At 40.6% G+C, this 27,091-nt stretch overlaps 1 protein-coding gene across 1 annotated transcript in view; it reads left to right on the forward strand.

Moving 5' to 3' along the window:
• Window positions 1–10,317: 10,317 nt before the first annotated feature.
• Window positions 10,318–27,091, forward strand: part of BEND5 (BEN domain containing 5) — an 883,422-nt gene continuing 866,648 nt past the window's right edge. Inside the window, exon 1 of the mRNA XM_038144486.1 lies at window positions 10,318–10,617. Coding sequence (XP_038000414.1) covers window positions 10,488–10,617 — 130 coding nt within the window. The 5' untranslated portion in view covers window positions 10,318–10,487. The remainder of the gene's footprint in view (window positions 10,618–27,091) is intronic.

The raw sequence follows: 27,091 nt of genomic DNA on the forward strand, positions 1-27,091 counted from the left end.
TATACCTACTGCTCATTTTAATATATTGCTAGAGGCTATGAACTTAAAAAAAATACAAGTTTTTAATGTTAGATTTTCCACTAGCTGCAGGTGTTTAGTTTGTGAGAAAATTATGTGCACTTTAAAATGCTATAAACTAACTTAAGATGTCAGTGCATTTGTCTGTCACTGCTCAGCCTGCAGCCTTCTCACAGAATTCACATTGTTTGAGAGCCACAGTTTGAAAGTGCAGCAAATGCACTGTAGCCCATACTGTGTCATGATAACTATTAAAAAGAAAGCCTTAATGGTGTTTGCATAAAAGACATCAAGCTCCTGTGGGTGTCACTGGTTTGGACGGGGGCTCTTCACGGCAGATTCTCTACTTCAGTTGTTCATCATGTGTGACAAATGGTGCTTCTTAATCCCACAGATTATGTTAGTGCCTGGAATGCCATTCAAGGGCAAACATCCCTCCCTCTTCACAGAAGATGACATTCTGAGTCACATGGACTGGGAGTCATGCAAGGAGCAGGCAGTTGGCCTTGATGATCCTTATGGTAACTTCCTGCTTGAGATATTCTATGATTCTGGATGATTGCCCTCTAAACCTCTCATTTTCTTTCCATTTGCAGCATTTGGTCATTCCAACAGTACAAGGAAGATAAGCAAGAAGAACATTAACAAATCAGAATTTTCTTTGTTATAGAGACTGTCTTTGAAGGGATTGCAAGAGCAGGTATTATGCTGCCAAGGAGAAAGGAAGCTGGAGATGCTGTAGAAGGTCCAGGCTTGCCTGTGAATAACCTGGAGGCAGCCTGGGGGGAGTGAGGTAAAGCCAGTCTGCACCCATTGCAGAAGGTCTGAAGAAGCTCTGCAATATGGATTTGCAATATGAATTTGCAGCTATGCAGACATGTACCTGCCATGGAATTTGCATTAATTGAGACTTTATATATAACTATCACCAAAACTTGTGAGCGAATTTTCTTTGAAAGGACATTTTGAAATAATACGTGATGTGAGTTCTAGAGGAACAGTTATAGGCCACATGACTCAAAATCAAGATAATTTGTTTGCTGAAACCAAAGGGCACGAGGGTGCCTAGAGCTTGGTGGTGCTGGTCACATAACACACCACCAGACAGGGTGGGATATCCATCAGGCGTGTTTTGCCACTGCCACTTCCCTCACAAACACTGAACAGCAATTAAGTGTCAATATCTATCAAAAACTGGCTATGCTATTAAAAGGAAAAGTATTCCCTGACCTCTGGAGCATGTCATTACAAAAAGAAGGGCATAATTGACTTTTTGGATATGCAATTTGTTCTCACAGCTGTCCCATAACAGCATGGATTATAAACCTTACATCTTAGGCAGGCAAAACCCAGTTACCTTAGCCCTGCTGTTTAATTAGTGTTTGCAACTGGACATTGTTTTTATCCCAATAAATGTTGCCTGAGTGAAGACTTCCCCCTAAACCAATTATACCAGATGCTTTTCTGTGAAGGTCCTAATTAAATAGCATCTATTCTTATGTTTCCTTTAGTCGTGCCTCTTGTGTGGATCTCTGTCAGAGTGCCATGCCACACTGGGACATTTTACCCACATTTCTGTCACTTTCAGGTTCACTGGCTGGTTGCAGCTGCTCCCCTTAAAAGCTCTTGCTTTTTGTATGGGAGGAAGGTCCTGAAGGGCAGGGCTGGTACTTCAGAATCCAAATCAGTTTCTTGTGCTATAGCAGAATCCTTAAGTGATTGCTAAGTCACACATGACCCCATCAGGAGGGTGTAACTTCAGGTGGCTGATGGGATCACTGCTGTAGCGTCCAAGCCGGCAGACAGGATAGAATTTCAGCACAGAATTTTAAGCAAAGTTGGAATTTACTTGGAAGCCCTCCTCTACAGGCACTGTCCAGGTGCAGATACTGTACCCGGCTTGTGAGCAGCTCTGCCCCTCATTACAATTGTGGCACAGTTTCAGGAGTGGTTAAAATCAGCTGTCCTGTACAGTGCTGTGCCCTCTCCTTAATCAGACCCTCAGTACTGAGCTTCCCTTCTCCTGTATAATGGAACATTTTTTCCTGGCAGGTAAGATTTTAAGAGCTTTTCTATTCTAGGTCCTTTTTCTAAGAGCTGATTCCTAAGTTGCTACCACTTTTATGTGTGCTCAAAATATGAAAAGGAAATCAGCTTCCTTTCTCTGGTACAGCAGCCGCCCTCCTAAGTGAGTCAATGAGCTCCCAAATGTAGTATTTCAATGCCACGTGAAAAAGTATGGAGTGAGAGATGTATTAGTGGGAACACTGTCTCAGTGCCAATCCTTATGGGTCAGAGGATTACAAAATAATGTAGCCCATCTGTGCTTCACCAAATATCTTCATTTAGAAGATAAACATGGTAATGTAACCACATTTTTTACTGTGTACTTCCTTCATCCAAACTTCAAGTGTTCTAATTTCATACTAATGCCTTAATTTTTAAATTGTCCTTGATTTCAAGATGGATTAGTTAGTAATTACATTAAATTATTTCTGCAGATTCTGATCAGATACATATATACCCATTCATTTCCTTAAGGTCTTAATTTGAAGAGTTTTTTATCATCTGTAGGGTCAGGTTTCAGTGAGGAGGAGAAAGTTTGCAGGCTGGAAGGGTCACTGAAGCTTTAGAATGCAGAAAATATTATGGATACAAACCTTAAAAAGTTCATGTGATTTTTTTCTACAGACTCTAGGTTCAAGGCTGGGGACAGATAATTGGGCGTGATTATGTCTTACTGGATATTCACTTCTCAGCACTGCTATTATAACAAGGGAAACAATTTTGGTAATCATGGTGTTCAGGAATATCTAGAATTTTGTATTACTTGGATGAAATAGGGAGATTAAAGAAAAGATGCTGTGTGTTTCATGTCTCCAAACACATAAAATAGTGATTTTAAAATGTTACTGTGAATGTGGCCTTGGTGCACTGATTCTCTAGCACCACTAAAGCCAGGTCTCTGCCCATCTCACCACAGTCAGGCTGGAGTTTGCGTGGGGAGCACTAGTCCCTGATCATCTTGTGGACCATCATCAGAAATTACATTTTCCTTAGGGTCATAATGATCTTTTTCTCTTGAGTTCTCATCATTTTGCCATATCAGGTAGTATTTAGGACTAGAGTCACTGAACAGCTCTTGTTTTTGTATTCTTGAGGGAATGTTGTTGGCCTCAGCCGGTCCCATATTTTGCTTTATTCTGTAACCTGGATTCCACACAGAATGGGTCTAAAATGTTCTTATCCCCTTCCTAAGCTGATGGAATGCTGCTATGGGTGTGAGTTTTCCTTACTGTACTACTGTTAAAGGCAAATGTTGATAATATTTTGCACTGCAAGGACTTGTTTTGGTGGCACTGAAGGGCTTGTGGAGTGACTGGGAGTGCAGCAATGTTCCAGTGAAGGTGAAAGGTGAACCAGGACCTCAAGGGCTGAAAGTCTCGAGCCCTCACAGCAGCCCCTGAGTTCATTCCTTGGATTCCTAAAAGGAATAAACCCATCATTGTTCATCTGTGTGGCTGACATTGGCACAGATCTCCTCCACTCCTATCTGAGTACTTGTAAGACTTGTATATGATAGGAGCAAAAGAGAGTTCCTTGCCACTTAGTGTGAGAAAAAAATGCTAGGGAAGACAAGTGCATACTAGGGTGAGCCAACTGTTTACCATGATCTGCTAACAAATGTGAAAACTAAAAATGGCCTTTCTGCACTGGGATTTTATCGTGTATTAGTTGCCATGTGTTAGTGAACATAAGCTTATTGCAGTCTCAAGTAAATTCCTGCCATTTCAGTTTACCTCCTCTCTCCCAGCTGCTACACGTAGTGATTGTCTCTCAGAGATTTGCTGCTCCTTTTTCTGTGCCACTGGAACCTTGAGAAACCATGAATTTATTTTATAAGTATGGAATTTAACATGGGTCCTAAATTCATTATGAAGTCTTCTTTTCTCTAAAAAACTAAATTTTAGTTGAGGGCCAAATAATCAGTTTCAAGACAGCAAACAATTGTTAATCCAAAATTAAGTTCTCATTGTACCTCTCTCATTTTTTCCAGATGTTCAGTGGCTACATTAAAAGAATTTTATCATAGTAGATACTGAAAAGGATTAAAAGACAGCAGAGAACTGTAAAGTTTATAGATGATTAAAATGCAATGCATAAAATGTGTCTGTAAATATAGACACAGGACTGAGTCTGGACAATGTCCATAATAATATTTAAATATTAATGAAAAATGAATCCTTAGATATTAAATATTTCCAGTAAGTACATTAAAACATCGCACAAGCATATATTTTAATTTCTAAGTACAGGTGTAGTAATCTTTGCCACCGGGACTGTACCAGAATCCTGTAGACCCTTTGGTAACACCTGTTAAGTTATAGACCATGTTTACCAGCTGCACAATTAGAACCACCTGGAAAGCACTTTCCCCACTGAGGGCTTCCAGGGAATTCCAAGGTTCCAGTGCAGAAGAGTTCTTTGGGCTCCTCCTCCGAGTGGCACAGAATTCCAGCTTAGCATTATTCTTTGGGTTTGAAATCCTAAACCATCTTGATCCACATGCTCATATCCCAGGAGAACTGACTCAGCCCTTCACCTTTCCCAGATAAAGTGTGCTTTTATCACGTACCTGTGTATACCTTTCTGATGGGAACTTAAAATGAAGGTTATTTCCTGAAAAGAATTTCACAGTCTCATTTTTGTAATAGCAAGGGTTTACTCGTGGCCTTGGGTAACATCTCTTTTTCCATTCTGCACCCAGGTGGCTGGCACTGACCTTCCTTCCCTTTCCTAGTCAAACGCAGGGCAGAAGTGCACGCTGGCAGCCAAGCCCTTGTCAGCCCTGCCTGGCTTAGAGGGACACTGAAAGAGCAAGGACATGCACCTGAGAGAGCTCTACACCTTGGTGATCCCTGGCTTTTACAAGCCCAGACGTGCTTGTGGAAGAGCGGAAAAGCAAGGTAGCATTCCATATCCTGGAGGCACAAGTTGTTCACCTTCCCTACAGCACAGTTGTCGTTTGCAGCCTGGGTTCCTTTGGGCTGACAGTGTCTCTGTGTAATTACACAATATTGATGCACATCTGTGGGAACAAACCGTTAGGAACAAACAGTTCAAAATATCTATAAAACATAGAATTAAAAAAAATATTTTCAGGTGTGAAATGAGATGATGCTTCGCCTGCATGGGCACAAATTGATCCAAGATTTGTGATGATAGTGTCACTGGTTTCATATCAGTTATCTCAGCATAACTTTTTGATTATTTCTGAAATCATGCACAGAATGAGGGGAGATTCAGTTTGACCTTTCCAGACTTGCTGCATTTTAATTTTTCCTATGCTTAGAAATAATACAGAAAAAAACCCAGCAGGTAATATTATTTTTGTATAAAGCTCTCTAATTATACTAGGCATGTTCAGAATACATTAAAGATACTGTCCTGACACAAAAAAATTTACAGTGTGCTTTTAGATATTACATAACTAATGAGAGCAATAAATGCTGGGAGAACGAATGGATCAAGGTTACAATAATAAGATTATAGGATTCCTCCACTATGTGTGCATAGTTTAAAATTCACTTCAATTTTGCTACCTCATTCTGGGCTTTGGTTTTCATTTTGGCTTTTTCTTTCTTTTTCAGATTTAATTTTATATCTGAATCCACCAGACTATAACAACCTGGCTAAAAACTCTGACCAGACTTTTGTTTTTCTTTTTTTCCTTCTTTTTAAAATTGGGTTGTGCCAGCTCTGCTTGCACAGCCACCATCGATGCCCTGTTTGCATCAGAACCATTTCTATGGCCTTTTCTCTGACAGTAGTCACATTTGAAATATACTTGAATGCTAGCACTACTTTATTCTACATGGGGAAAGGGATACAAAAAAAGAGTAATTATGTGATTCCTACACAATTATACCTGGATTCTTAAATCCCCACCTTGAAGACCCACAACATGCACCATGCATGTGGCGTGTGAAACGAATGCAAATCTTGTACTAATGCTCCATCTTCTCCTTCTCATCCAGCCTTAACAGTCACTTACAAACGATTTGTGAAAAATCAATAATGCACCTTACTGGCTTTTTTGTAATGTATAAGAAAGGGCATTTTTTTGCCAATTTTTTAAACACTGAAAATATCAGGATTGTAAAATTGGATTTTTACTGATTTTCTTTGGGGTTTCGACAGACATGTATTGACAGCAGCCACCTCTAGCTGAATCAGAAGTATTGAATGTATAACACAAATCATTTGATCTTCAACATATTTGAATTATCCTCATGTTAAAAAAAAAAAAAGTGATCAGGAATCTTTTTTCCTTTCAAGTCTTTGCTCTTATGGTATTATTCTTTCTTATGTTCTTTAATCACCTCAGCCTTGCAGGCTGCAAATGAAAGATAAACAAACAATGGAATATCTAATGTTTCAAATACAAGCACAGATTAAAAAAAAAGTTAAGCATACTCCTCAAGTCCTTATAGATTAAAAATAAGTAGAGAAATGGCACAAATCTGTATTTAGAAAAATAATTTATTTCTCAATATTTGTAATGAAGGGAGTTGTCAGTCACATTAATTTTCATGTAAATTTACCTAAGCTGATGAATCATAACTGAAATATTGTCTAATCTTCCTGGTTTTGGCCAGCATTTCCATTTCGATTGCCTCAATTTATTTTTGTTTGCTTATATAATGAGTTTTAAGGGCCCATCCCAGGACCCATAATGAGCAGAGTGAAAAGAGGGGCTGCTTCGAGGCACTGCCAGGCCCACACAAGCAGTGGCTGCCCAACACATCAGACCAGTCCCCATGACAGACACTCAGCTTGGCACACAGCTGACGATTCATTATCATTCCTTCGGTAGACATCACAGCAGAGGAGATTTTTAGGGAGGGATTTGAAGGAGGAAAATTAAGTGAGTGGGAGTGCGAAGCAGCAGCGAGGGAAAGCATGAAGGTGCTGGTTTGAAAATGTAACAAGTAGAGAGTTATTACTGAATGAAATGTGTGGGGGGAAGCCGTTGGTTTCTCCATAGGCTATTAAAAGATGGTGGGGTGGGAATAAGCTGCAAAGAGCCACAGAAGTGAGGCAGCTTTTGCTTGCCAAGATGCAGAAGGGGGAGGAGGGATGTGCTGGAACAAGGAATAGGGCTGAAGTAGCAAATGTGAGGATAACTAGGGCACCAATGTCTTGCAACAGTGTTCTGACATTTGTTGTTGTGTAATGTCCAAAATCAGACTGTTAGGGCCAAAGGCCTCTTTGTACTAATGACAACCCCAATATGTTCTCAGGTGCTGTAAAAAAGCACAAATAAAAATAAGCAACTGCTTCTCCTGAAAGCCATTTCCCTCATTCTTCAGCCCTGATTCGAATTACACCATTCAGTTATCTTTCTATTTCCAAAAGAACTTTCTATATGAACTTTCCAGTCCTCTCTTGTCAAATTATCTTACTGTTTTTGGAAAGACTGCATACCATCTATATTTAACACCACTTCAGCTTGGTGAGGTGACTATAACACAGCATTAGACTCAGACTAAAAAAATGAGTGTGGCATTTCTAGGTTTTTCAAGTGTGTTAACTCAGAAGAGATAATTTGAATGGAAAAAGTGCTTCCCCTCAAATGTCTCTGATTTCAATAGAACTTCTTGCAGGTATTTCAGTTGAGTTAATCGGCTGGCAATTAGATGCAAAAGGCCTTTGGATTAGTATTTGTGGTCACCATAGAAGCGAGTCTCAGAAAAATGTGAATAAAGAGGTCACCCGAAGAACAGATATGGAAAGTCTCTCCACAGGCACTTAATTCTTAGAAATTTACAGATGAAAAATGCTATATGGGTAATAATAGATAGAAATGAAATATGGATGAGGGGACACTAAAGCTGGAATAGCAAGTAGAACAAAGGGAATAAGGGGATGTGGGGACATGGTAAGAAACCAGACTAGAGCTGCAAACTTGGACAGAACTGTTTAAGACTAAAAAAGAAAAAAAAAAGAATTATCATATAAAGGAATGAAGAGATCAGTACTATGAGAAATTATTTGAAGGAGAGTTGGGATGGGACATGGCTATCAGGGAACATAAAAGAAAGAAGAGAAAGATCAGAGTCTATGTGGCATATTCTGAAGAGGGAAGTCCCAGGATTATTTACCCAGCAATAGATAAGGAAGAGCAGAAGGCCTGGGTGATTTGCTGGCCTGGAGCAAGGCTGTAAGGGAAAGAATGTGTCTGTGGGGGTGTGCACTTAGTGTAGCTCACTGTCAGCAGCGAGACAAATCCACCTTTTTAGTATGCAAGTGACCATCTATATAAAGACTGCAGAGGGGAAAGTCTAGAAAATATTTTTGCAGAGCTTGGATCTAGATGACCTTCAACATTCCTCTGTGCAAGGGTGTATCTTCCAAGCCCATCATAAAGCCCCCTTGGTACACCACTTCAGACAAGTATTTCATCATGGAACAGGAATGTGGCTGAAGTAACATTCAATTAGCTTATATAATACTAAAGTAAGATACTGAGAAGGAAGAGGAATAGATAAAAGGAAAGAGGCCTAAGTGCCACTGAAAAAGAAAGGAACACTAAAGGAAGTGAAACCACAAAAAAAAAAAAAATGCTGCAAAAATAACCAGAGAATTATGAACTGAAAGAAGAATGAACAAGGCTGCAAAAAGGAGCAGGCTTTCTCTTTTCCAGGGAGAAAGGTAGCAAGTGACCCACAGAAAAATCTAACTATGTAGAACCTGTAGGTATTATCCACCTGAGTGTTGTTAAGAGAAGCTGAACTGGAGCAGAAAAGGCACATACGAGGTAGGAAGACAAAGAGGTAAAGTGATGTTTAAATAACAGAACTTAGATGGAGAAAGATACAACTTTACATGCCTTAATTTTTAATCTTGGATTGTTTCCCTGACTAGTCACTGGTCACTAGGAAGTGGTTACGTTAATTTACTAATGTCTAAGGAAGCAAACACCTGAGTGTGTGCATAACCATAAACACAGTCCTGCCTGTTTCCATTGCTTAGCACTGCTCGTGTACTCCCTGTTTCAGAGTTTTAACAGCCGCCTGGTTCAGGGTGCATTCAGCCCCACGTCTGCCTGTGTATGCACATAAACATGAGACTTGATGCTTGTGCTTGTAACCCTTCGCTCATCCCGCGGTCGGCCTCGCTTCGGAGAGGCTGGAGTTGTCTGCGTGGAGGATGCACAATGGAGCTTGTGCCTCAGCATTAGTGAGACACGCATGATCACACCCAGCCTGCCGGGTCCCCCGGGACTCACACACATAATTAGCCCCTGTACACCAGAGCCTTCATCGCCGTGTTTGCCACATGGTGAGTGTCACCCAGCGGGCCCGCGAACACACGCACACAGAAGCCCTCCCGTCCCCAGCACTGCATTTGCCATATGGTCAGGCTCACCTGCTGGGGCTGGGGCAAGGAGACAGACGGGCAACACTCACACACATAATGAAGCTCCCCACTGGGCTGCCTTAAGAAATTAAAAAATAATAAAATAAAAGTTGACATAACTGCCACATGACCAGACTCACCTGCTGAGTCTTGGGGCAGGGTGGGGCAGTCACGCACACACGCACCGGCCATCTCTGCCGGTGCTGCACCTCAGCGCATGAGGCTGGAATCGGAGGGATGAGCTCGCTTCCCCTGGGGCGACACAGACCCCGAACCCACACGGGCCGCCGGCCCCTCTGCTCCCCGCTGCCTGAGCTGTGTGCAGGGGGACATGTAACACCAGGACATCGGACAATAGGAAGATTTCTTCACAGAAAGGGTGATTAGACGTGGGAATGGACAGGGAGGCGATGGAGTCGCCATCCCTGAAGGTGTTAAAAAAGGATTGGACGTGGCACTTGGTGCCATGGTCTAAGTGACATAGTGGTGTTGGGTCTTAGACTGGACTTGATAATCTCAGAGGTCTTTTCCAACCTAATATACTCTGTGATAACGAGCCTCTCATCCTCAGCGCCCTGTGCGCACCTCAGGCCCACACCGACTCCCACGGGCAGGCAGGAGCCCCGGGAGGAGCTCCGGTACCGGCACAGCTCCGTCCTCCGGGGCGCAGTGACGGCAATTGCCGAAGTGGCGGGCAGCCACCAGGGAGCAGAAAACGAACCCTCCTTCCCCCGTCCGAGCAGCGCCGGTAAACAGCGGCCGCGGGAGGCGGGGCAGGGCGGGGCGGGCGCGGCCGTGCGGGAGGGAGCCGTGCTGCGTGAGGGGCGGGCGGCCGGCGGTGCTTCCCCTCACGCCCCGCCCGCCACCACCCCGACGGCCGCCGGGCTGGGCGAGGATGGAAGCGGACGCTACTTCTCGCGAAGGCTGTACCCGGGCAGGCGCTCCCGGGAAAGGCTCTCTCCGGGCAGGATGAGCCCGGAAGCCGCTCGCAGGGAAGGCTGTTCCCGGGCAGGCTGTGCCCGGGGAGGGCCGTCAGCCCCGCCGCCATGTCGGGGGGGGGGGCCCGGGGCTCCCCCGTGGCGCTGACGCGCGTTGCCATGGCGACGGCCGGGCGGCGTTGGGGGGGTGGCGGGATGACAACAAATATGGCGGAGAGGAGCAGGACGGCAGAGACGGGTCAGTGCCAGCCGCAGTCGCCTGGGCGGGGGGAGAGGGGGAGCCCCCCTTCTCCAGGGGCTTCTGGCGGTAGAGGGGGCCTGGCTCGCAGCGGAATGCGGAGACGGAGCCCTTCTCCTGGGGGAAACGGGGGGGGAGCACCTCTGGCCGAGGGCACTGAGGTGAAGGGACCGCGGCAGAGGCTCCTGCCCGAGGAGCTGTGACGAAGGGCAAAGCCCCTTCCCTTGGGGGATGAGGAGTGTCTTCCCAGGGACAAGGTGGTCGTGGGGAAAGCACCTTCAGGGAGGCAGAGAGGGAAAAGCCCGCCTCGTTCCAGGCCTGCCTGAGTGGGACTGACCCGCTGTGGCGTGGAAGGTGTGAGGGCCAGAGGCCGCCTCACCCGGCCGGCGCTGCGGGGCCGAGCCCCGGCGGGGCGGAGGAGGAGGCTGATGGTGGGGCAGCCTGCCCCATCCTCCCGCAGCCTGCCCCATCCTCCCGCACCCTGCTCCATCCTCCCGCGCAGGGGCAAAGGTGGCGGTGGCGAAGAGCAGAGCAAACCGGCGGTGCAGAGGAGCTCCCCTTACACAAGAAACGACCGCCTGCGTGAATTAGCATGAAAGAATAATACATGAAGACACAGGTCTGGGACTGAAACTGCAGCGCAAGGCTGGTAGCTTGCGGGTTGACCTGCAGGTGCTGCTTGACCTGTCTGGGAAGTGTAAAGTACCCGGAGGCTGCAGAGGGACAGTGAGCAGTACACCTGACAGCTCCCATCCCTTACACTCTTACTGAAGATTTCTTTAAGGAAGGTGCCAAATGTTATTCTTCCTATTCAGGATGTATTAACAATGGCTTTAACTGTGTGTGTGAGATAAGTTTGTCTGTGAAACTGAAGCTTTGTGTTTCTGCATAAATTATAAGGACCCTCTAGGTACAGGGGTCTTTCCTGTTGTAACAAAACACAGTTAAGGTCTTTTCCAGTCCACGTGAAAAAGAAAGCCCTCAAAATATATTATGAAAATTAGAGATACTAACATTTGGAAGATGGAACAAAGATGACAGCATTCCTGAATATTTAATCTCCCACAGTACCATACATAAATTATCTGGGTTCCTGAACCAGGAGTTCATTTTCCCAGCCTGCTGTGTTAGCTGCTGCACCTCTGCTTTTCAGCCTCAGAAGTGGCTCCAAATAAATATGAATTACCCATACAACTGATCTTGGATTTTTAGTCCATTTAAGGTGAAAAAAAGGGATAAGTATGTCAAATGCTGTTGTGTTCTGGGAAATGATACTACAAAGTCTGCATCTAAATGGATTTTCCATATGGTTCTTGAACTCTCTATGTTCAGCCATGCTGTTTATGAACCCATGGAAATACACTGTGAAGTTTATTGTGTGTTGAACTTGTCCATGAAGCAGGTGATTATTTTCATCCTCTGCAACACTGCCAACACAGGTGATCAGCTCTGCCTGAGCTGTGAACTGGGGAACAGATCTCTGGTGCCATTGGACTTTGTCAGCTTTCCTGCCTACCCCCTGTACCTGTGCCCTTTCAGTAACTTCAAAATGGAATGTAACTTTCATACCACTTCCAGATTAATTTACAATTACAACTACTTCCAGTTAATTGTGTTCTCTGCTCTATTGCTTAAACCTGCAGCATCACAGTATTTGCTTTTTAATTTCAGCCTTGACCAGAACTTTTCCCACTTCTGACCATTGCAGCTGACTAACCAATGATTGATTTTCTCATAAATGTTGTGTTCCAGCTTGTGCCGAATTCATAGTTAGTTGCATGTCCTGCATGAGTTATACAATGCTTGTCTGGCCACTTTGCAAGTTTAATTTGCAGGTCCTTCTGTTTTGGAGAAACTAGATAAGGAATTAAAAATGCAAAGAGCCACAAATATAGGGAAAAGACCCAAAACCCACAGAGAAAACGATGCAAGCTTGTGATCTTGGCCCACTTCTAAGAAAGGTCATGGAAACTAGGCTGTGAGAAAAAAAGGTGGGATGTTTCAGATTTTTTCTGACTGTCAGCTGACACTAAGTTGACAGGCAGGTTCTTTCCATGGCAAATCCCTCGAAGAATCTCTTTTTTCCGCCCCTTTACTGCTGGGTCACACCAATGCTGTTGTTGAACACATGGCTGGGGAATGTCCCTGCTGCATCCTCACTGCTTTGTGTGTCTTTGTCATGTGTGAGATCCCGAGCAGTCTTTGGGAGATAAAGGACTGTTGCTCTGGAACCTGCATTTTGCACAAATGCAAGGAGAGTAAAGCCATTACAGAAGGACTGAACATTGTTCAAACCATATAAATCAATTTAGCCAGTATGAGTATGTTATGCTTGCTGGATTTTTTTTTTTTTTTTTTTTTTTTTTTTTTTTTTTTTTTTTTTTAACAGCAGCGTCATGTTTTTAGTCGAGGATCAGAAAACACAAGTAAGAACTCTCATCATCTCATCTTCTCGTCTTGAAATACGGATTGTTGTTTGCAATTTTTGCATAAGGAAACTGTGTTACAGAGAAATTGGAGGCAACTTATTCATGGTTTATAGCAGCACAGATTGCTGTGATGGACCATTCTTTACTGATCTAGTTCAAAACCCAGGTTTGACACGAGTCGATGTCAGAAAAAATACAGAGTGCCCTTAGAGATAAGGGATTATAACAATTTGGTTTCTTGCAGTGAATTATGCACATCTAGGATGCTTTTGACCCCTCTAAACACTTAGATTTGAAAATACACTGTTTCAAGATATTTTGTAAATTAATTATACTTTATGGAAAATACATCTTTTTATAAAGCAAGAATTTGTCGTTTCAGTTTTATCAGTATATCTTTCTGTTATAGGGAAGTAAATATCTTAATCTATTTTATATTGGTAATTATTCTTACTCTTTCCCTATATACAAACATTTTCATATTCCATTCCTTTTCCCTGCAGAAGATTTTTGTTTCTGTTTTTGCAAATTTTAACCTTTTATAAATTTTTTTTTAACTGGGGAGGGGAGTTAGGACACCCAGAATTGGACAAAACATTTCAGAAGAGGCGTTTCCTTCAGCTTTTAGTCTACTGTTAGGCCCAGTGTTGTTCTCTACATCATGATTTCAGTGCAATTTCAAGTAAAATTGAGACTTAATATGGAAGGTAGACTATCTCACACCTGTCTAGTACAGAGTTCATATTCTGCTGTTATCCTCATTGGACTAGGCAGACATCTGCTCTAATCCATTAAAATAGTTTCTGTATTCTCATGTTTGGTTAGAGTGCTGCAAATCAGCTCACTTTACTCTGAATTAATCATTTTACCATTGTAGTTGGCTCCTTAGTCCTACCTGCTTTCTTGAAAGTGTTTAAATCAGCATTTTGCAGTAAACTCTGAATTTGTGTACCTCCTGTTTGGTTTTCCAGGCTGAAACCTTCATGTCTCAAACTGGGAATCCAACTTAAAAGCAACGTGAATTTTCACAAATGAAGTTTGTAGGAGGATGAAATAAGTGCAGTTAGTTACTCTCAGAAGCTTCTTGGTTTGACATCCAGTTGTTCTGCTCAGCTGACCTTGCTGTCATAAACCTGTGGAAGATACAGGATACAGGAAAAGAATCAGTTTAGTTAAGTTTCATCAAAACCGGATGAATGTTATTTTTCCAGTTCTGCAGCAAAGAGGACATTTTAGCTTCTCTGAGGAGGGTTTAGGAGTGGGTCATAGTGAGTACAGAATGCCTGTATTTGCTGAAGTTTTTGACCCATGAACCAGATGAAAGTGTTTTCCAATTTAGAATTTCACTAGTTATCTCATTCTCCCCAGGTTTCTTCAAGGCATCTGTATCACCTTCAGAGGACTTGCATCTGGAGACCTGAATGATCAAAGGGTGCAGGTTATCTCTGAGTTCTGTAATAGTTTTCTATCTCAGGCAACTGCATATTAGCCTGGATTGACAGTTCTAATATGTGTTATTCCACAATTGCTAGTCATTTTGTGGATATTAGTATTTCTGGTATTTCATTGTGTCATCATCACTGAAATCATAGTGAAAGCAAGGAAAGGCATTTACTCACAGTACTGGACAGGATATAAATAAATGTCTTTAGACCAAAAATCCTGGTTATCAGAATGAGCAGGCTTCCCAGCTGAACGTGGAGTTTTTAATGTTTATTTACATGTCACAGTCGGTACCTTGCAGAGTGGTGTTGAGTCACATTTCATGTTAAGAATGGTTGGAATTTTCAAAGTGTTCACAGCAGTGCTGTGACCTGGCTTCAGAGAGGAAATCTGCAAACCTCTGTTGAATGCTCAAGCCCCACCCAAAGTTTGTGTAGTAATTAGTGTTCCTAAAACACTTGGTGTTCAGCTCATTATTTTAGAGATCTGCCTGTGAGGGGGGCAATAGAACAGCTGTGTAAATGCTGCAGTGCTTTCTAATTGATTTCAATATGATTTTGCTGAGCTGGATTGTTTTGAAGATAGCTTTTCATTATTCTTTCAAAAAAGAACAGTTATTCTTTTGAAAATATTTAATCACATGTGGTGTGACAACATTCTAGTATCAGACACATAACTACTTTTTTTGCAGTGGCCTTAATTATTAAATAAAAAGCCAAACTAAATAAGAAAATAATTTATTTGCCTTTAAATATAGGCTTTTTTGATAATTAATTCACCAGCTTTATCATGAGGAAATTTAAAATAGGAGAGATCAGCTAATTAACAGTAGTACTTAGTCTTGGTCATTTAAATAACACTGTACATCAGCTGTACTTCTGATTCTCCAGGTAAACTTAATTTCTTCAATTGAATTAACTTTTCCTAAAGGATTTCTGAATTTTAAAGTGTATAGAAGCAAGAGAACTTATTTTGCAATATGCACAATTAACCTGTGAGTTTGGCAGAATTCCAGTGTTTGGGTAAAAACACTGCAGCCTTCGTGCTGGAAGGGATCTGCCCACTGTATCCTCCTGTCAACACAAGGAGGCTTCAAACATCAGTGGAAAACTGTGTGGGGACTGGGCCCAGCCTTGCAGATGTTCACACAGCAGAAAGAGCTGTTTGCAGTTGTTTATAAAATGCTGCAGGATAGATTTGTAAACAAATCTAAAATGGGATTTGTTTAATAAAGACATTTGCCAGAACTTACTGATTGCATTGGTACATTTCAGCCAGAGCTGTTGGAAGTCCAGGGGACATTAAAGAAAGGTTTCCTAGTGAATCTGAGGCCCTTTGTAAGACTGTTAACTATTTCAGTTTTAACTGTATAAGTTGAAATATTCGTTGAAGTTCTGTACTGAAATTAACTCTAGTCGCTGCAGAAAGGTATTATAATGATCACTAGACTCTGTTGCCAGTAGGCTGCTATTCAAGTAATTTCCAACGTTTTTCAGTTATCCAGTGGAAAAAAAATCCCCACTAGAAAAATCCATTGAAGAAGAGCTGCTAATGTATATTTGGTACTTAAAACTTTGATCATATTTTTGTTACATAATTTGCCATATAAGGAGACCTGAGAAATACTAATGAAGGCTTTATACAGCCAGAAGATATAATTTCAGAAGAAGAAAGAAACAGGAATGTGTTGGGTGTTCCAGTTGCCATTTTTGAATGGTTTACCATTTCCTAGCCATATTTCATACATTTTTTTCTTTGACGATAATCAAAGCTTTGAAAAGTTACTTACCTCAAGCCTCCCAACATTTTTTCTTTCAGTGAAGTTCAAAGCACCCTATTAATTACTAGCACTTGTGAGAGGAGGCTTTTGAATTTGTAAAAAGTAAAATGAGACACATTGAGAATGTTAATAGGTTTTATACTGAAATTTGTAAAACAGAAGTTTCTTCAAGTTTCTTTAGTGTGGCTGTCATTGCTTTTAGTAGGCAAAAGTCTCATGCAAAAGACCAGATCAATCTCAGAATGCATTTATGTGGCCTACATAGCTTTTCTGCTTTTGGAAGTGGAACTATATAGATTTAATGCTGAATAAAATAGGTTTTTAGAGTCATGTCCCTGTGTTACAATGGAACCAGCTTGATCTCCATGTGGGGCCACTACCAGGACTGGGACCCTGAGATCTGCAGCACCAGCCCACCCTCCAGGTGGGACACCTCACACAATAGCTGTCAGCTGCCACAGGAGAGATGAACTACTTGTCTGTGCTGGGAAATTTTCCTTCCTCCTCTTCTTCCTCCACAACACAGAAGGAACAGGCTGTCCTTAGGGACAGAAGGAAATGGCTGAATAGTCGTCGTTACCTTTTAAAAGTTTTTTAATGAAGATGTCTGATAACTTGGTAACAGAAAGCAGCAGCCCCTGGGTAAAGGAGGTGCTGGAGGACATGGAGGGGAGTTTGTGCAGCTGTTTCCTGCTGATGTCACTGAGATGCAGCCGTGCTCTTTGCTCACAGCAGTGCTGCTGATGCAGAGCAGCTCCAGCACAGCCACCTGGGTGTGTGCCCTCTTGTTTCTGGAGGATTGATCATGCTGCTCTTTTCCAGAATGATGGGAATCTATAGAAACCAGCTTAGATTTCTCAAGTGATTCCCCCAAGGTAGTTGGCATGCAGACCCTTGATGCAGATTTGCCATGTTTAGATTTCACTGTACCTGAAATAATGAGTTCTTCTGGGCTCAAGCTGTGTCTGCCATTAATCTGTAATAGAGGTAAACCAATTTACAGTTAATTGAAGTTGGTTATGGGTACACATCAATGTATCCCATATCCCAGCTTCCTTGTCACATCGTTCCCACAACCAATTTTCTTGACTTTGCCACAGAGGCCAAGCCTGCCATTTAAGAAGTACTGTATTTGTTAACTTTGGATTTTTACATAAGTTTCTTGAAGTAATTTTACTATTTGTATGTTGAAATGCTTTGGAAAACTGCTCTACCAAAATAATAATGACTTCCATTTCATTTTGTCACAGACTCTCAAACTTGGAATGTGGACTTCAGTATTAAATCTAGGGCTCTCATCCTGCAAATGTTTGGCAATGAATTTGATGTATTTGTGTATAGTAAATGCTTTTCGTGACTGGTTCTATTTTAGGATAAGTAATGTATAAATGTTAGAGACTAAAACTTAGGTCTTCTGATACATATATTTTCTAATACACATATGTATCCCTGTTCTCTCAGTATGGTAAACTAGCTGATTTCATAGTTTCATTATGTCAAAAATTGAGCATAGAAAAGGAGATGGAGGAAAAAATAGTTGTCTTAAATTATTATTATTAGATGAATAAGCTCTCTAATGATTCCATTTACATACTAATTCACAGAGCTGTTTACTTAGCAGTGGATCTCACATCATGAGTAAAAACTGGCAAGATTTTCCTTTTACATTTTGTTTCATAAGCACCTTGAAAAATGTGTTGAATTTCAATCTCCACTAAAGCAAGTGGAACATCAGTTCCCGTGAATCACCAGAGCAGAGCAGCAGGAATCCATCGCAAAGGGAGCCCGTTTGGATTCATTGCAGCTCTGCTGATGTGTTTTCATTTGCAATAAGCAGCAGAGGCACTTTGCCATTACAGACAACTTCAGCCCTGGAAGCCTGGCAGGTGACTATCAGGTTTTCATGCATATAAAATGCAGATGAGGTAGTATGGTGTTTGATTAATGAAAAATTCCTCAAATAACCTACACAAATCCAAAAGCAGCAGCATTATTTCATGGGAGCTGTCCATGTGAAATAGGATTGTGAGATAAACTTGGCTCTGTACTACTTACCTACACCCAGAGCCTGTGGTGCTCCAGAACAGCAGATGTTTTGTAACTAGGCACAATACCACTATATCTGTTGGTTATTTTATTTCTGAGTGGTACAAATAAACAGTAATTTGATCTCAGAGCTTTCTCCGTGTAAGCCTTCTTGAAGGTTGAATTTTTGGCTTGTGTTCTGAATATTTGAAATATTTTGTATGCATTTCATATTCCCATAAATATTGTATCAACTTAGTATTTGCTTAGTTAAAAAAACTGCTGAATATGCTGTATTAGTTAGTAGTGTTCTCTGTAGTTTTATTCCTGTCATGTTGCTGATGCAAGACAGTTAATGGATCATTTGTTTTTGCTGACATTTTTTATGTTAGAAAATGGGAATTCTGAAAGAATATTTAAATTTCTTTTTTGCTACATGGTGCCTTGTGAATAAAATAAAACTGCAATGATCTAATTGTTTGAAATGAAATACTAGATTATGTTTTTAAATAAAAGGAATGTGAGTGGGCAATGCTTGGATCAAAGAAATTCTCAATAGTTTACTACTTTTTGGAATGGACTTTTGGGAAGTAGGGAGAAATGCTGTTCTAAACGAAGAAGTTAAAGGAGTTGTTTCAATGAGTAATTATATCTATGGCAGTTATAAATAATGTGATTGATTTCAGCAACCTGGGGGAACAAATTGTTTCAGAAGTAGTACTAAAATCCCCAAATTATTTTAAATATGCAATAGTGAAGAAGAGTGTAACTCAAAAGTGAAGAAACTGTGGCTGAAACTACTGCTGGCTTAAGTTAACTGGCAGAAGACATCCCTACATCCCTAAACAACAGGTGAATAGGAAGCAAGAGCCAAGGGAAAGAGCAGTTTAACCCAAAGAAGAATACAGGAATGGTCTGTAACAGCCAGGGTGGAAATTGTCCGTGCGCCGAGGTTGCCCAGGTTTCAGTTACTGCGCTCATGATGGAAGCTCAGGCAGCTGCAGTGACCACCTTTGTTCCAGTCACTTGGGAAATACAAGGTCTTAAACAGAGAGATGGTGCTGTGCAAAGCTGCTGATGTGTTTCCCCACAGAATTTTGTGCCTGCCCTGGAGCCCTCATGGAAGGCCCATTTTCCCATGGATAAAGATTCATTACCACCATAATCATGTTAGTGGTTGAGTCAGAAATTGAATTGAAGTCTCCTGAACACTTGAATTGGTGATAATCAAATAATTTTTAAAAAATTTGGACAGGTGCATCTGCAAGGAATTTACAGTAGTTGCACTTTAGGTATGAAAAAATTTAAATAGCTGTTAATAGTGGGTTTGGTGTAGTGCCACAGCTGACCTGTGCTGAGGCTCACCAGGCTGATTGCTTGTGAAGAAGAGCTGAGAATGAGACAAAAGCCCAATCTAAATTAGAAAGCACAGCTGTATTCCCTCAGTGCTAACCCTGGAATAATGTCCATGATCCAGCTTGCTAGCTCAGCATCACAGCTATGCTGTCTGCCTTTGGCCTTCCTAGGATTCAGCAGATAACCTCGTGCTTCCACACTATGGCACTGACATCTCTTTAAATATAAATTTGGAAAGTTCCTGTTCAATCAGCAGACATAGTAAGCCATGAAAAGTGCTAGGAATTTGGCATGAGCTGGCTAATTAATCATAAACAGAAAAAGTGCATTTACATGTTCCATACTTGACCTTGCTGATATTCTTGAAAGACTTCCATAGTACTTTAATAGGTATTTTTACCTATTAAAAGATGTCTTTTGTGGACAAACATTTTGAATGTGATAGGGCTGAGGAGTCTGAAAACTAGGACGAGAAATAAAGCCTTGGCCTTTTGTAAAAGCTGAAATCGACCTATTTCTCTTTTATATCAAGAATATTTATTACCTCTTGAGTCTTTTTCGGTTTCCCAACTGAGAATCAGTTGGTCCCCAAGCAAGGAGACACTCAAAGTTGTTAACTTGGAGAGATTAAACTTTGTTAGTCACTAAAGGCTATGTAATCTTGGGTCAGAGTCACTGCATCGGTTGCTACATCTAAGATGCTTTATTTACATTTAGCTTGGCTCAATGTGAGTTATCTTTAGTTTAGAAATTTAGTTTTTCATGACTTCTTCCAGTTATGCTGTCAAGTTTAAGCAAGATAACGTGCTTTTGTTAAATCAGTGCCTCACACCCAGGGCAGCTGAAATATGGATATATACATATTATCCAGGAATATATATGGATTTATACACAGCATATATCCATGAATCTCTCCCTTTCCTTCCACTTCTTCTGTGCTCCCTCACATATAACACAAACCCAGGTATATAAAAGCTGATTTGTTTCAGTATTAAATAGCATGAGAAATGTTTACAGCATTTTAGGACGGCACCAGCAAATACTAGTGAGTAACTTCAACCACTACCATCTTTTTCCAGTTTTGTGAGTAATATCAGGTTTTGCCCTTACCTGAAATTTCCTCCACTACAATTCCAAACCCTGCAATTGCCTTCTTGCTTGACTCGGTATTTTTTGCAGGTCACATGCCCTCCTTGTCTCTGGGAAATCAGTTGCATACAAATTTCAGAAATATATGGGATGCTATGGAGGAGTTTCATTTCTCAAAGTTCTGGTGTACCACACAAGGGATTGGCTTTAACTCTTCAGTTCTTTTCCTGCCTCAGAATCCCTAGACACAGATTTTCCCCTGGAATGGTAGGAACATCGCCAGATTTTTTTTTTCTTGACCCAGAACTTGAATTCCTGTGTACTCTTTGCTGGTGTTTCAGCATCTCCTCTCATTCACATGCAGAGCTAAATCTCTGAGCCATCCCTTATTTCCCAGAAAGGGTGGACTTGCTGATACTTTTTTGTGGATGCAACTCTGAGGACTAGTTCAACTCAATAGCTATTATCTTCTCTTTTTTCTGCTAGCTGGGGTTGCATATTATGTACTATAATTTTGTTTACTGTTTATATGTTTTATGCTTTTGTTTGATGTGTTTTTTACTTAAGTATTGCTACTATAGCAACTGTTGCATCATGTGATACCTTTGATGTTATCAAGATACCAAATACTTGTTAAAAATAAATCTATATATCATGAAATTCACTGATCCTTACAATGTTTTAAAATAAACATCTTTTCAGTTTATGTATTTAATACAACTGTATTTGCATTCTTTTTTTTTTTTTTCATTTGTGGTAGAATTTTAGTTTAGAGCTTATAAGTGCAGTAAAAAGAATAATGGATTTTTTTTTTTTTTTGCTTGCTGAGTTCAAAGCATTAATTGCTTTTTAAAATTTTCAGTAGAAAAATCTGTTCATACCTTCCTGGACACTTTGGATTTCACTGAAGTGATACAAAAAATTTCATTGCCATTTTTCTCTAACAGAAAGGTATATCCTTGGGGATAGCCCACACTGAGATAATAAATGAGTAGTCTTGAAGTAAAGCTTTTAGGTTGAAGATTGGAAACAAATATCACGTATGAAATAAGTGCAACTGCACACAAGCTGACTTTTCTTCATTTTATATAAGCTCATAAGACAATGCCAGCCCCTGGGAGTGAGGCGTCATTGTGCAGAGCAGTATCTGTCTGCCAAATATCTCCAGTTGAATGTTCCTCACTGGATTTTGGATAGCAGCTATAATTGACCTTGGATTGATAGCTGTATTTCTGCGTGGATCTGGTCTTTTTGAAAGGACCATGTAGTGAAGAATCCTCATCACCTTTTCACGCTTGACCAGCCTGGTGGTCAATGCTTTGGGCTAAGCACCTCGTGTACCTTTTTGTCCCTACCTGCCCTGGGCTTCCTGCTCAGTATGCTGCAGGCAAAGTCCTCTTCATGGTGCCACTGAGCCTTTCGTAGGCACCCCACATGTCACCACCTTTAGTGGTCATTTTGCTTTACATATTTGCACATAAGAACAAGATTTTCCACCCTGAGCTTTGACTCAGACACCTATTCCACACCTTCTGCTAGACTAAAGGAGCCTGGGTACGTGCATCTAAAGAGGCATGAGGTATTTAGATCTACTTATGCTTCTAACCCAAAATAAAAATTAATGGTGGATTAGCTAAGGAGTTGTCTTAGGAAAGTTAAAAGGTAATATTGTCTGGTAGCCTCTGAAGAAAGAGTAACTTGTGTCATAAATTAAAGACCCAAACCATAAATTTTGTTTCCTTCCTATTATGCAACCAACCACAAGCTCTTTCAAGTCCCTGGAAATAAGGTGGCAGTTTATTTTTCCTACTACTTTCAGCACCTGTGCATCTGTACAAATCTCAGAATTTGCCTGATAATATCTGCTAAACTACAGTTCATCTTTACTTTGCTTCTTTTCTTGAATATGAATATCATCTCACAGTTTGGAGACAGACTTGACAAGCAGTCTGTTGGTCAAACCGTAGGAGGAAACTAATTGAAGAGACAATTGCTGCAAAGCTGCTTGATCTCAAATTTGGTTTTTAAATGACAACACGATGTTACTATTTTGTAGAACTAGACCAAGCTATATGACAATGCCTTCTTGTGGTAACCAATGTGTTCCTTGCTGGACCTTTGAAATAGGTAATGGTGACAGAATGGGCACAGTACCCCAATGTGAGGCAGCAGGTGTGGCTGCCACCATGCCGGGTATTGTCTCAAACCCTGGGATTTGTAGTCTAAATAAATTTTTTCCCCTTTCTTTTCAGATCACAGTGCCTGTGATTTAAGTACGTTTCAGACTGACAGCACACTGCAGTATGTTTAGATTCTCCGGGTCATGCCCAAGCCTTGCTTCGGGATACATGGCTGTGAAGATCAAAATGACAGTTGTGTTTTCTTCTTTTTCCTATCATTTTTAAGTCAATGGAGCTGGAATTCCAAGTTCCTGACTGCTGCTGCCTGTAGGATTTTTAGAATGGCTACAGAACATTCAGAAGTCATAGCAGAAATAGCTTGTCTTCCTGAATAGCAGTGTTTCTGAAGCCTAGGGACAATGATAATGAAAGCTTTTATGTAAAAAAAAATTGAAAGAGTAAGAGAACATAATCAGCTATTGAGACTATAGACTTGTACTAAATGCTATCATTTGAAAGAATTTTGCTAAAATGACATTGTTTTCAGGTTTGTGGAGCAGACACTGTTATTGGCAAAACTTCCATCAGTGCTGCTTAGCCAAAACCTGAGTTGAGCAGTGTTCATCTGGAGATTTGGAATGTTTTGGAGCTAACAGGAGTTACTGTTGGTCATCTGAATATATTTTTTTTTAGTTGCAAACTATACTGAGAGTTCAGATTCACTTCTTTGTGTCGGTTTTTATTAACAGTACTGCTCAAGGGTGATGGAGCTTATCTAGGATACTTGCAAACTTTTCCTAGCCCCTGGATGATAGGGATCTGGCTATTAGAGCTGTATACCATAGATGTTTCCAGCAGCAAAATGTATTCTAATTTTATTGTAAACTAAGGATCTCATAAGAAAATACAGGGTATCTTGATGACTTTTGTAATTATAGAAAGACTTCCACAAAGTTTCCTTGCAGTAGTTGTAGGTTTTTTTTGTTACCTCACCTTTCTAATTGACTGTCACTGTTAGGCAGTATGATTAAAAGAAAGATGCAGGTTTTCCAGGCAAATTCCCACTATATTTTTCCATGTCTGTTTTAATGCAGCTGTGCTCTCCTGCCTAATGTAGCATGAGGATAGCTGCTGGCTGCTTACTCCATGGGTCTTTGTGTTTGGCACTTCTGGAAGCTGGGCTTGTTTTTTACCCAATCCAGAGTTCCTGTTACTTTCTAAAGAGGTACCTTCCTCTAGAAACCACAGTGTTTAAAGAAAATGTATTTTAATTTGCATGATGTTTATTGTAGCAAATACTGTTTTCATCTTTTTCTAAATGAAAAAAAAAAGTTTGCTTTACCCTTTGAATTTAAGAAGGGCAAAGAAACTCTGGAAATTTCCAAACTCTCCCTCCCACGAATCCCAGTCTCCTGGAACTGATTCTATTCATTTTCACTAGTTTGATGTGAAATATATCCACAATGACAATAGTGATGAATGCAGATACCAGATGACTCTGCCCAGGTTTTATTTTAAAGCCTTATATACTTACAGAGATTTCAGGCACCCACAGATTTTATACCTGATAGAAAATTACCATTAAAGTTTAATACTGCGGTAAAAGTAAATCCTAGGGATTTGCTGGAGCCTCCTGGAGTTTAAGCTATGAAGAATTAGAATAAAATAGCTATGTGTCTTACAACCAATAAGAAAAATAATTGACAAAATAAGAACTGCATTCTGAGACAATTTCTTTGCTAGGTTTTGCCTTTGCTTGTCTTATCTAACCTTTTTTTCAAAGGAGAATCTGGTCTCCTTAAGTGGAATGTGCAGGATGTACTTCAGTTAATTCTCTTCTTTCCCTTTCAGTTTGTTTCAGATTGAAGAGCTATTTCCCTTCCCCACAAGGTTCTGTCATACATCTTTGCCTCCAGCCAGGAAAATCTGCTTAGGGCTCCCCAGTTGTGAGGACAGGATCTCTGTATTGGCCAGAGGACTGGAGCCCAGGGTAGCTGTTCTCTCCATCTGAGGGGGGTGATGTTCCCAGCGCTGCTTTCTGCATCTGCTGAGCACACAGGCGTGAAGCCATGGTTTATAATGGACTCATACAGGCTCCTTTTCAGGCAGTGCTCTGGCCTTTTTTTATCACCCAAGGAGAACATGCCAGAAGGGACGTGGTGCTGTTGTGCTGTTGAATAATATGAAGTTCAAAGACAGCAGTTTTGCATGTTTAGAGATTAAAGATAATATAACTCAAAATATAGCAGCAGTGCGTTCTGAATATTCTAATTCCTGTGGAATAAAGAACATACTAGGAGAGTAATACTGTTAAATGACTATGAATTGCAGGCTATTTGAGGATTTTATTCTCATTCCTGGAGGGCTACATTAGGTCAGGAGGAGCAGATGGAAACTTTTTGCTGGGACACAGTTACTTGACAGCTTCCTTCTGCATTGTGTAAAGTCTCCATTGGCAGATTTTCCAAATTGCCAGGGAGATGTAAATCTCTCTTCTGCCTGCTTTTCCTCCACTGTCTTATGGTGGCAGTGCTATGAATGTAATCCTTTCTAGCTTCTTCATCTTTAAGTGGTGTTTCCCAGTTATCTTTTACAATTTCTAAGAGGTCTGTTACTTTTAGCTGAGACTTAAATGGGAACATTACCAAGAGGAATTCTGTCTTCAAACAGCTCTACTCAGGTGACTCCCTCACTTTGGTCCCTGGCAGCTCAAGAACTCATGGTGATTTGCAGATTTGCCACTCATTTTTCTTTGTATCCTTAATTCCACAATGTTTGATTGCAAATGACATACTTGACTAATCTTTACTGAAAGAGGTATGTATTGATCCAACTCAGGTAAAACGGAGGAAGTGGTTTTCCTCTGGCTGCTGCTCTGCATTGCAGCTTGCACAATGCAGAGGGGTGAATTTTATCAAGGGACAGGATCACAGCCATGCAGATGCACAGATGCCCTATCCAGGCCTCAGTTTGCCTCTGGTGTTCCCAGCCTTTAAGCACATTGTATCAGAACGCTGGTAAAAAACATCCAGATAAAATATCCCAAGTATGAATTATACTCTTAATGAAAACAATTTAAATGCCACCGATTGCTGTCTGTGGGTAATTATTCATCTAAAACAAATAACCCAGAGGTTACAAATAATAATTTTGCTAAAAATACTATAATGCATTATTAAATATCTACATTTTTAGATTATGATAAAGTAAGAAAAGGTCTGAATTCTGTTTGTTCTGTTGAAGTACTTCACAAAGAGAGTAAGTTCCAAATTTCTTCCTGGGGAAGACTGGGGATTCATATGCCAGATATTGACCTGGATTTGCATATTTTTTAATGTGGGATTTATGTACCTGTGAAAATATGGGTATATGATAGAAAGCCTGACAGACCCTTTAACTGTGGTGTCACTAATACATTGATATAATTTGTTACCTCAGGTAAGGTGTTTTGCCTCAAGAGGTGGAATACTTTTATGTATGGAAAGGTCACTTTTAATTAATAAGCTGTTTTCCTCATTCAGGGACAATATGAATTGCTTGTAACATTTGTGTGAAATAGTTTTCAATATAAAAATAAAACAAATTGAGCTTTATGTCACATTTATCATCCCCCACAACCCATTTAAATGTCAAAAAAATCAGTACAGACCAAAAGTCTATTTCTAGAAGCCTTAGTAGCCCTATTTATCAGAGTGAAATAAGATATTATCATCCCATTATCCCATCACATGCCTTCTGCGCTTGAAGCCATACCATTTCTTCATTTTCTATAATACAGAAGATAGTTTTTCTATTGTTAAATATTTTTTGTTCAAGCTGTAAGTAGTGAAGAAAGTGCTGAGTGTTTCTTACACTGTAATATAAATGTATGATATAATATGAAATTATTTCCTTGCTTTCTTGTACATATCTCAAATGGAAAAAAAAATTAGTGTTCTTCTATCCCTATTTGGAAACAAATATTTTGCAAACTGCAATTTGTTATTATAATTGTACTGTGAGGATAGAGCTTTCAGTGTATTCACTACTGATGTATTTTGACAAAAATCATGCCATTGTGTGGAAAATTTATGTTCTTATATATTTTACCATAAAATAATGCGGCATTAAAAAAAACCAACACTATTCAGGTTCTTTTTCTGAGTTTTGTTTCCTGACAAGGAGGGCTCAGATAGTCGCATGGCTCTATGGGTGTATGTCTCTTCCTTCTAGTAATTGTAAAATTTCAAATA

This window comes from Motacilla alba, chromosome 8 (assembly GCF_015832195.1).
Source record: "Motacilla alba alba isolate MOTALB_02 chromosome 8, Motacilla_alba_V1.0_pri, whole genome shotgun sequence".
Taxonomy (NCBI): domain Eukaryota; kingdom Metazoa; phylum Chordata; class Aves; order Passeriformes; family Motacillidae; genus Motacilla; species Motacilla alba.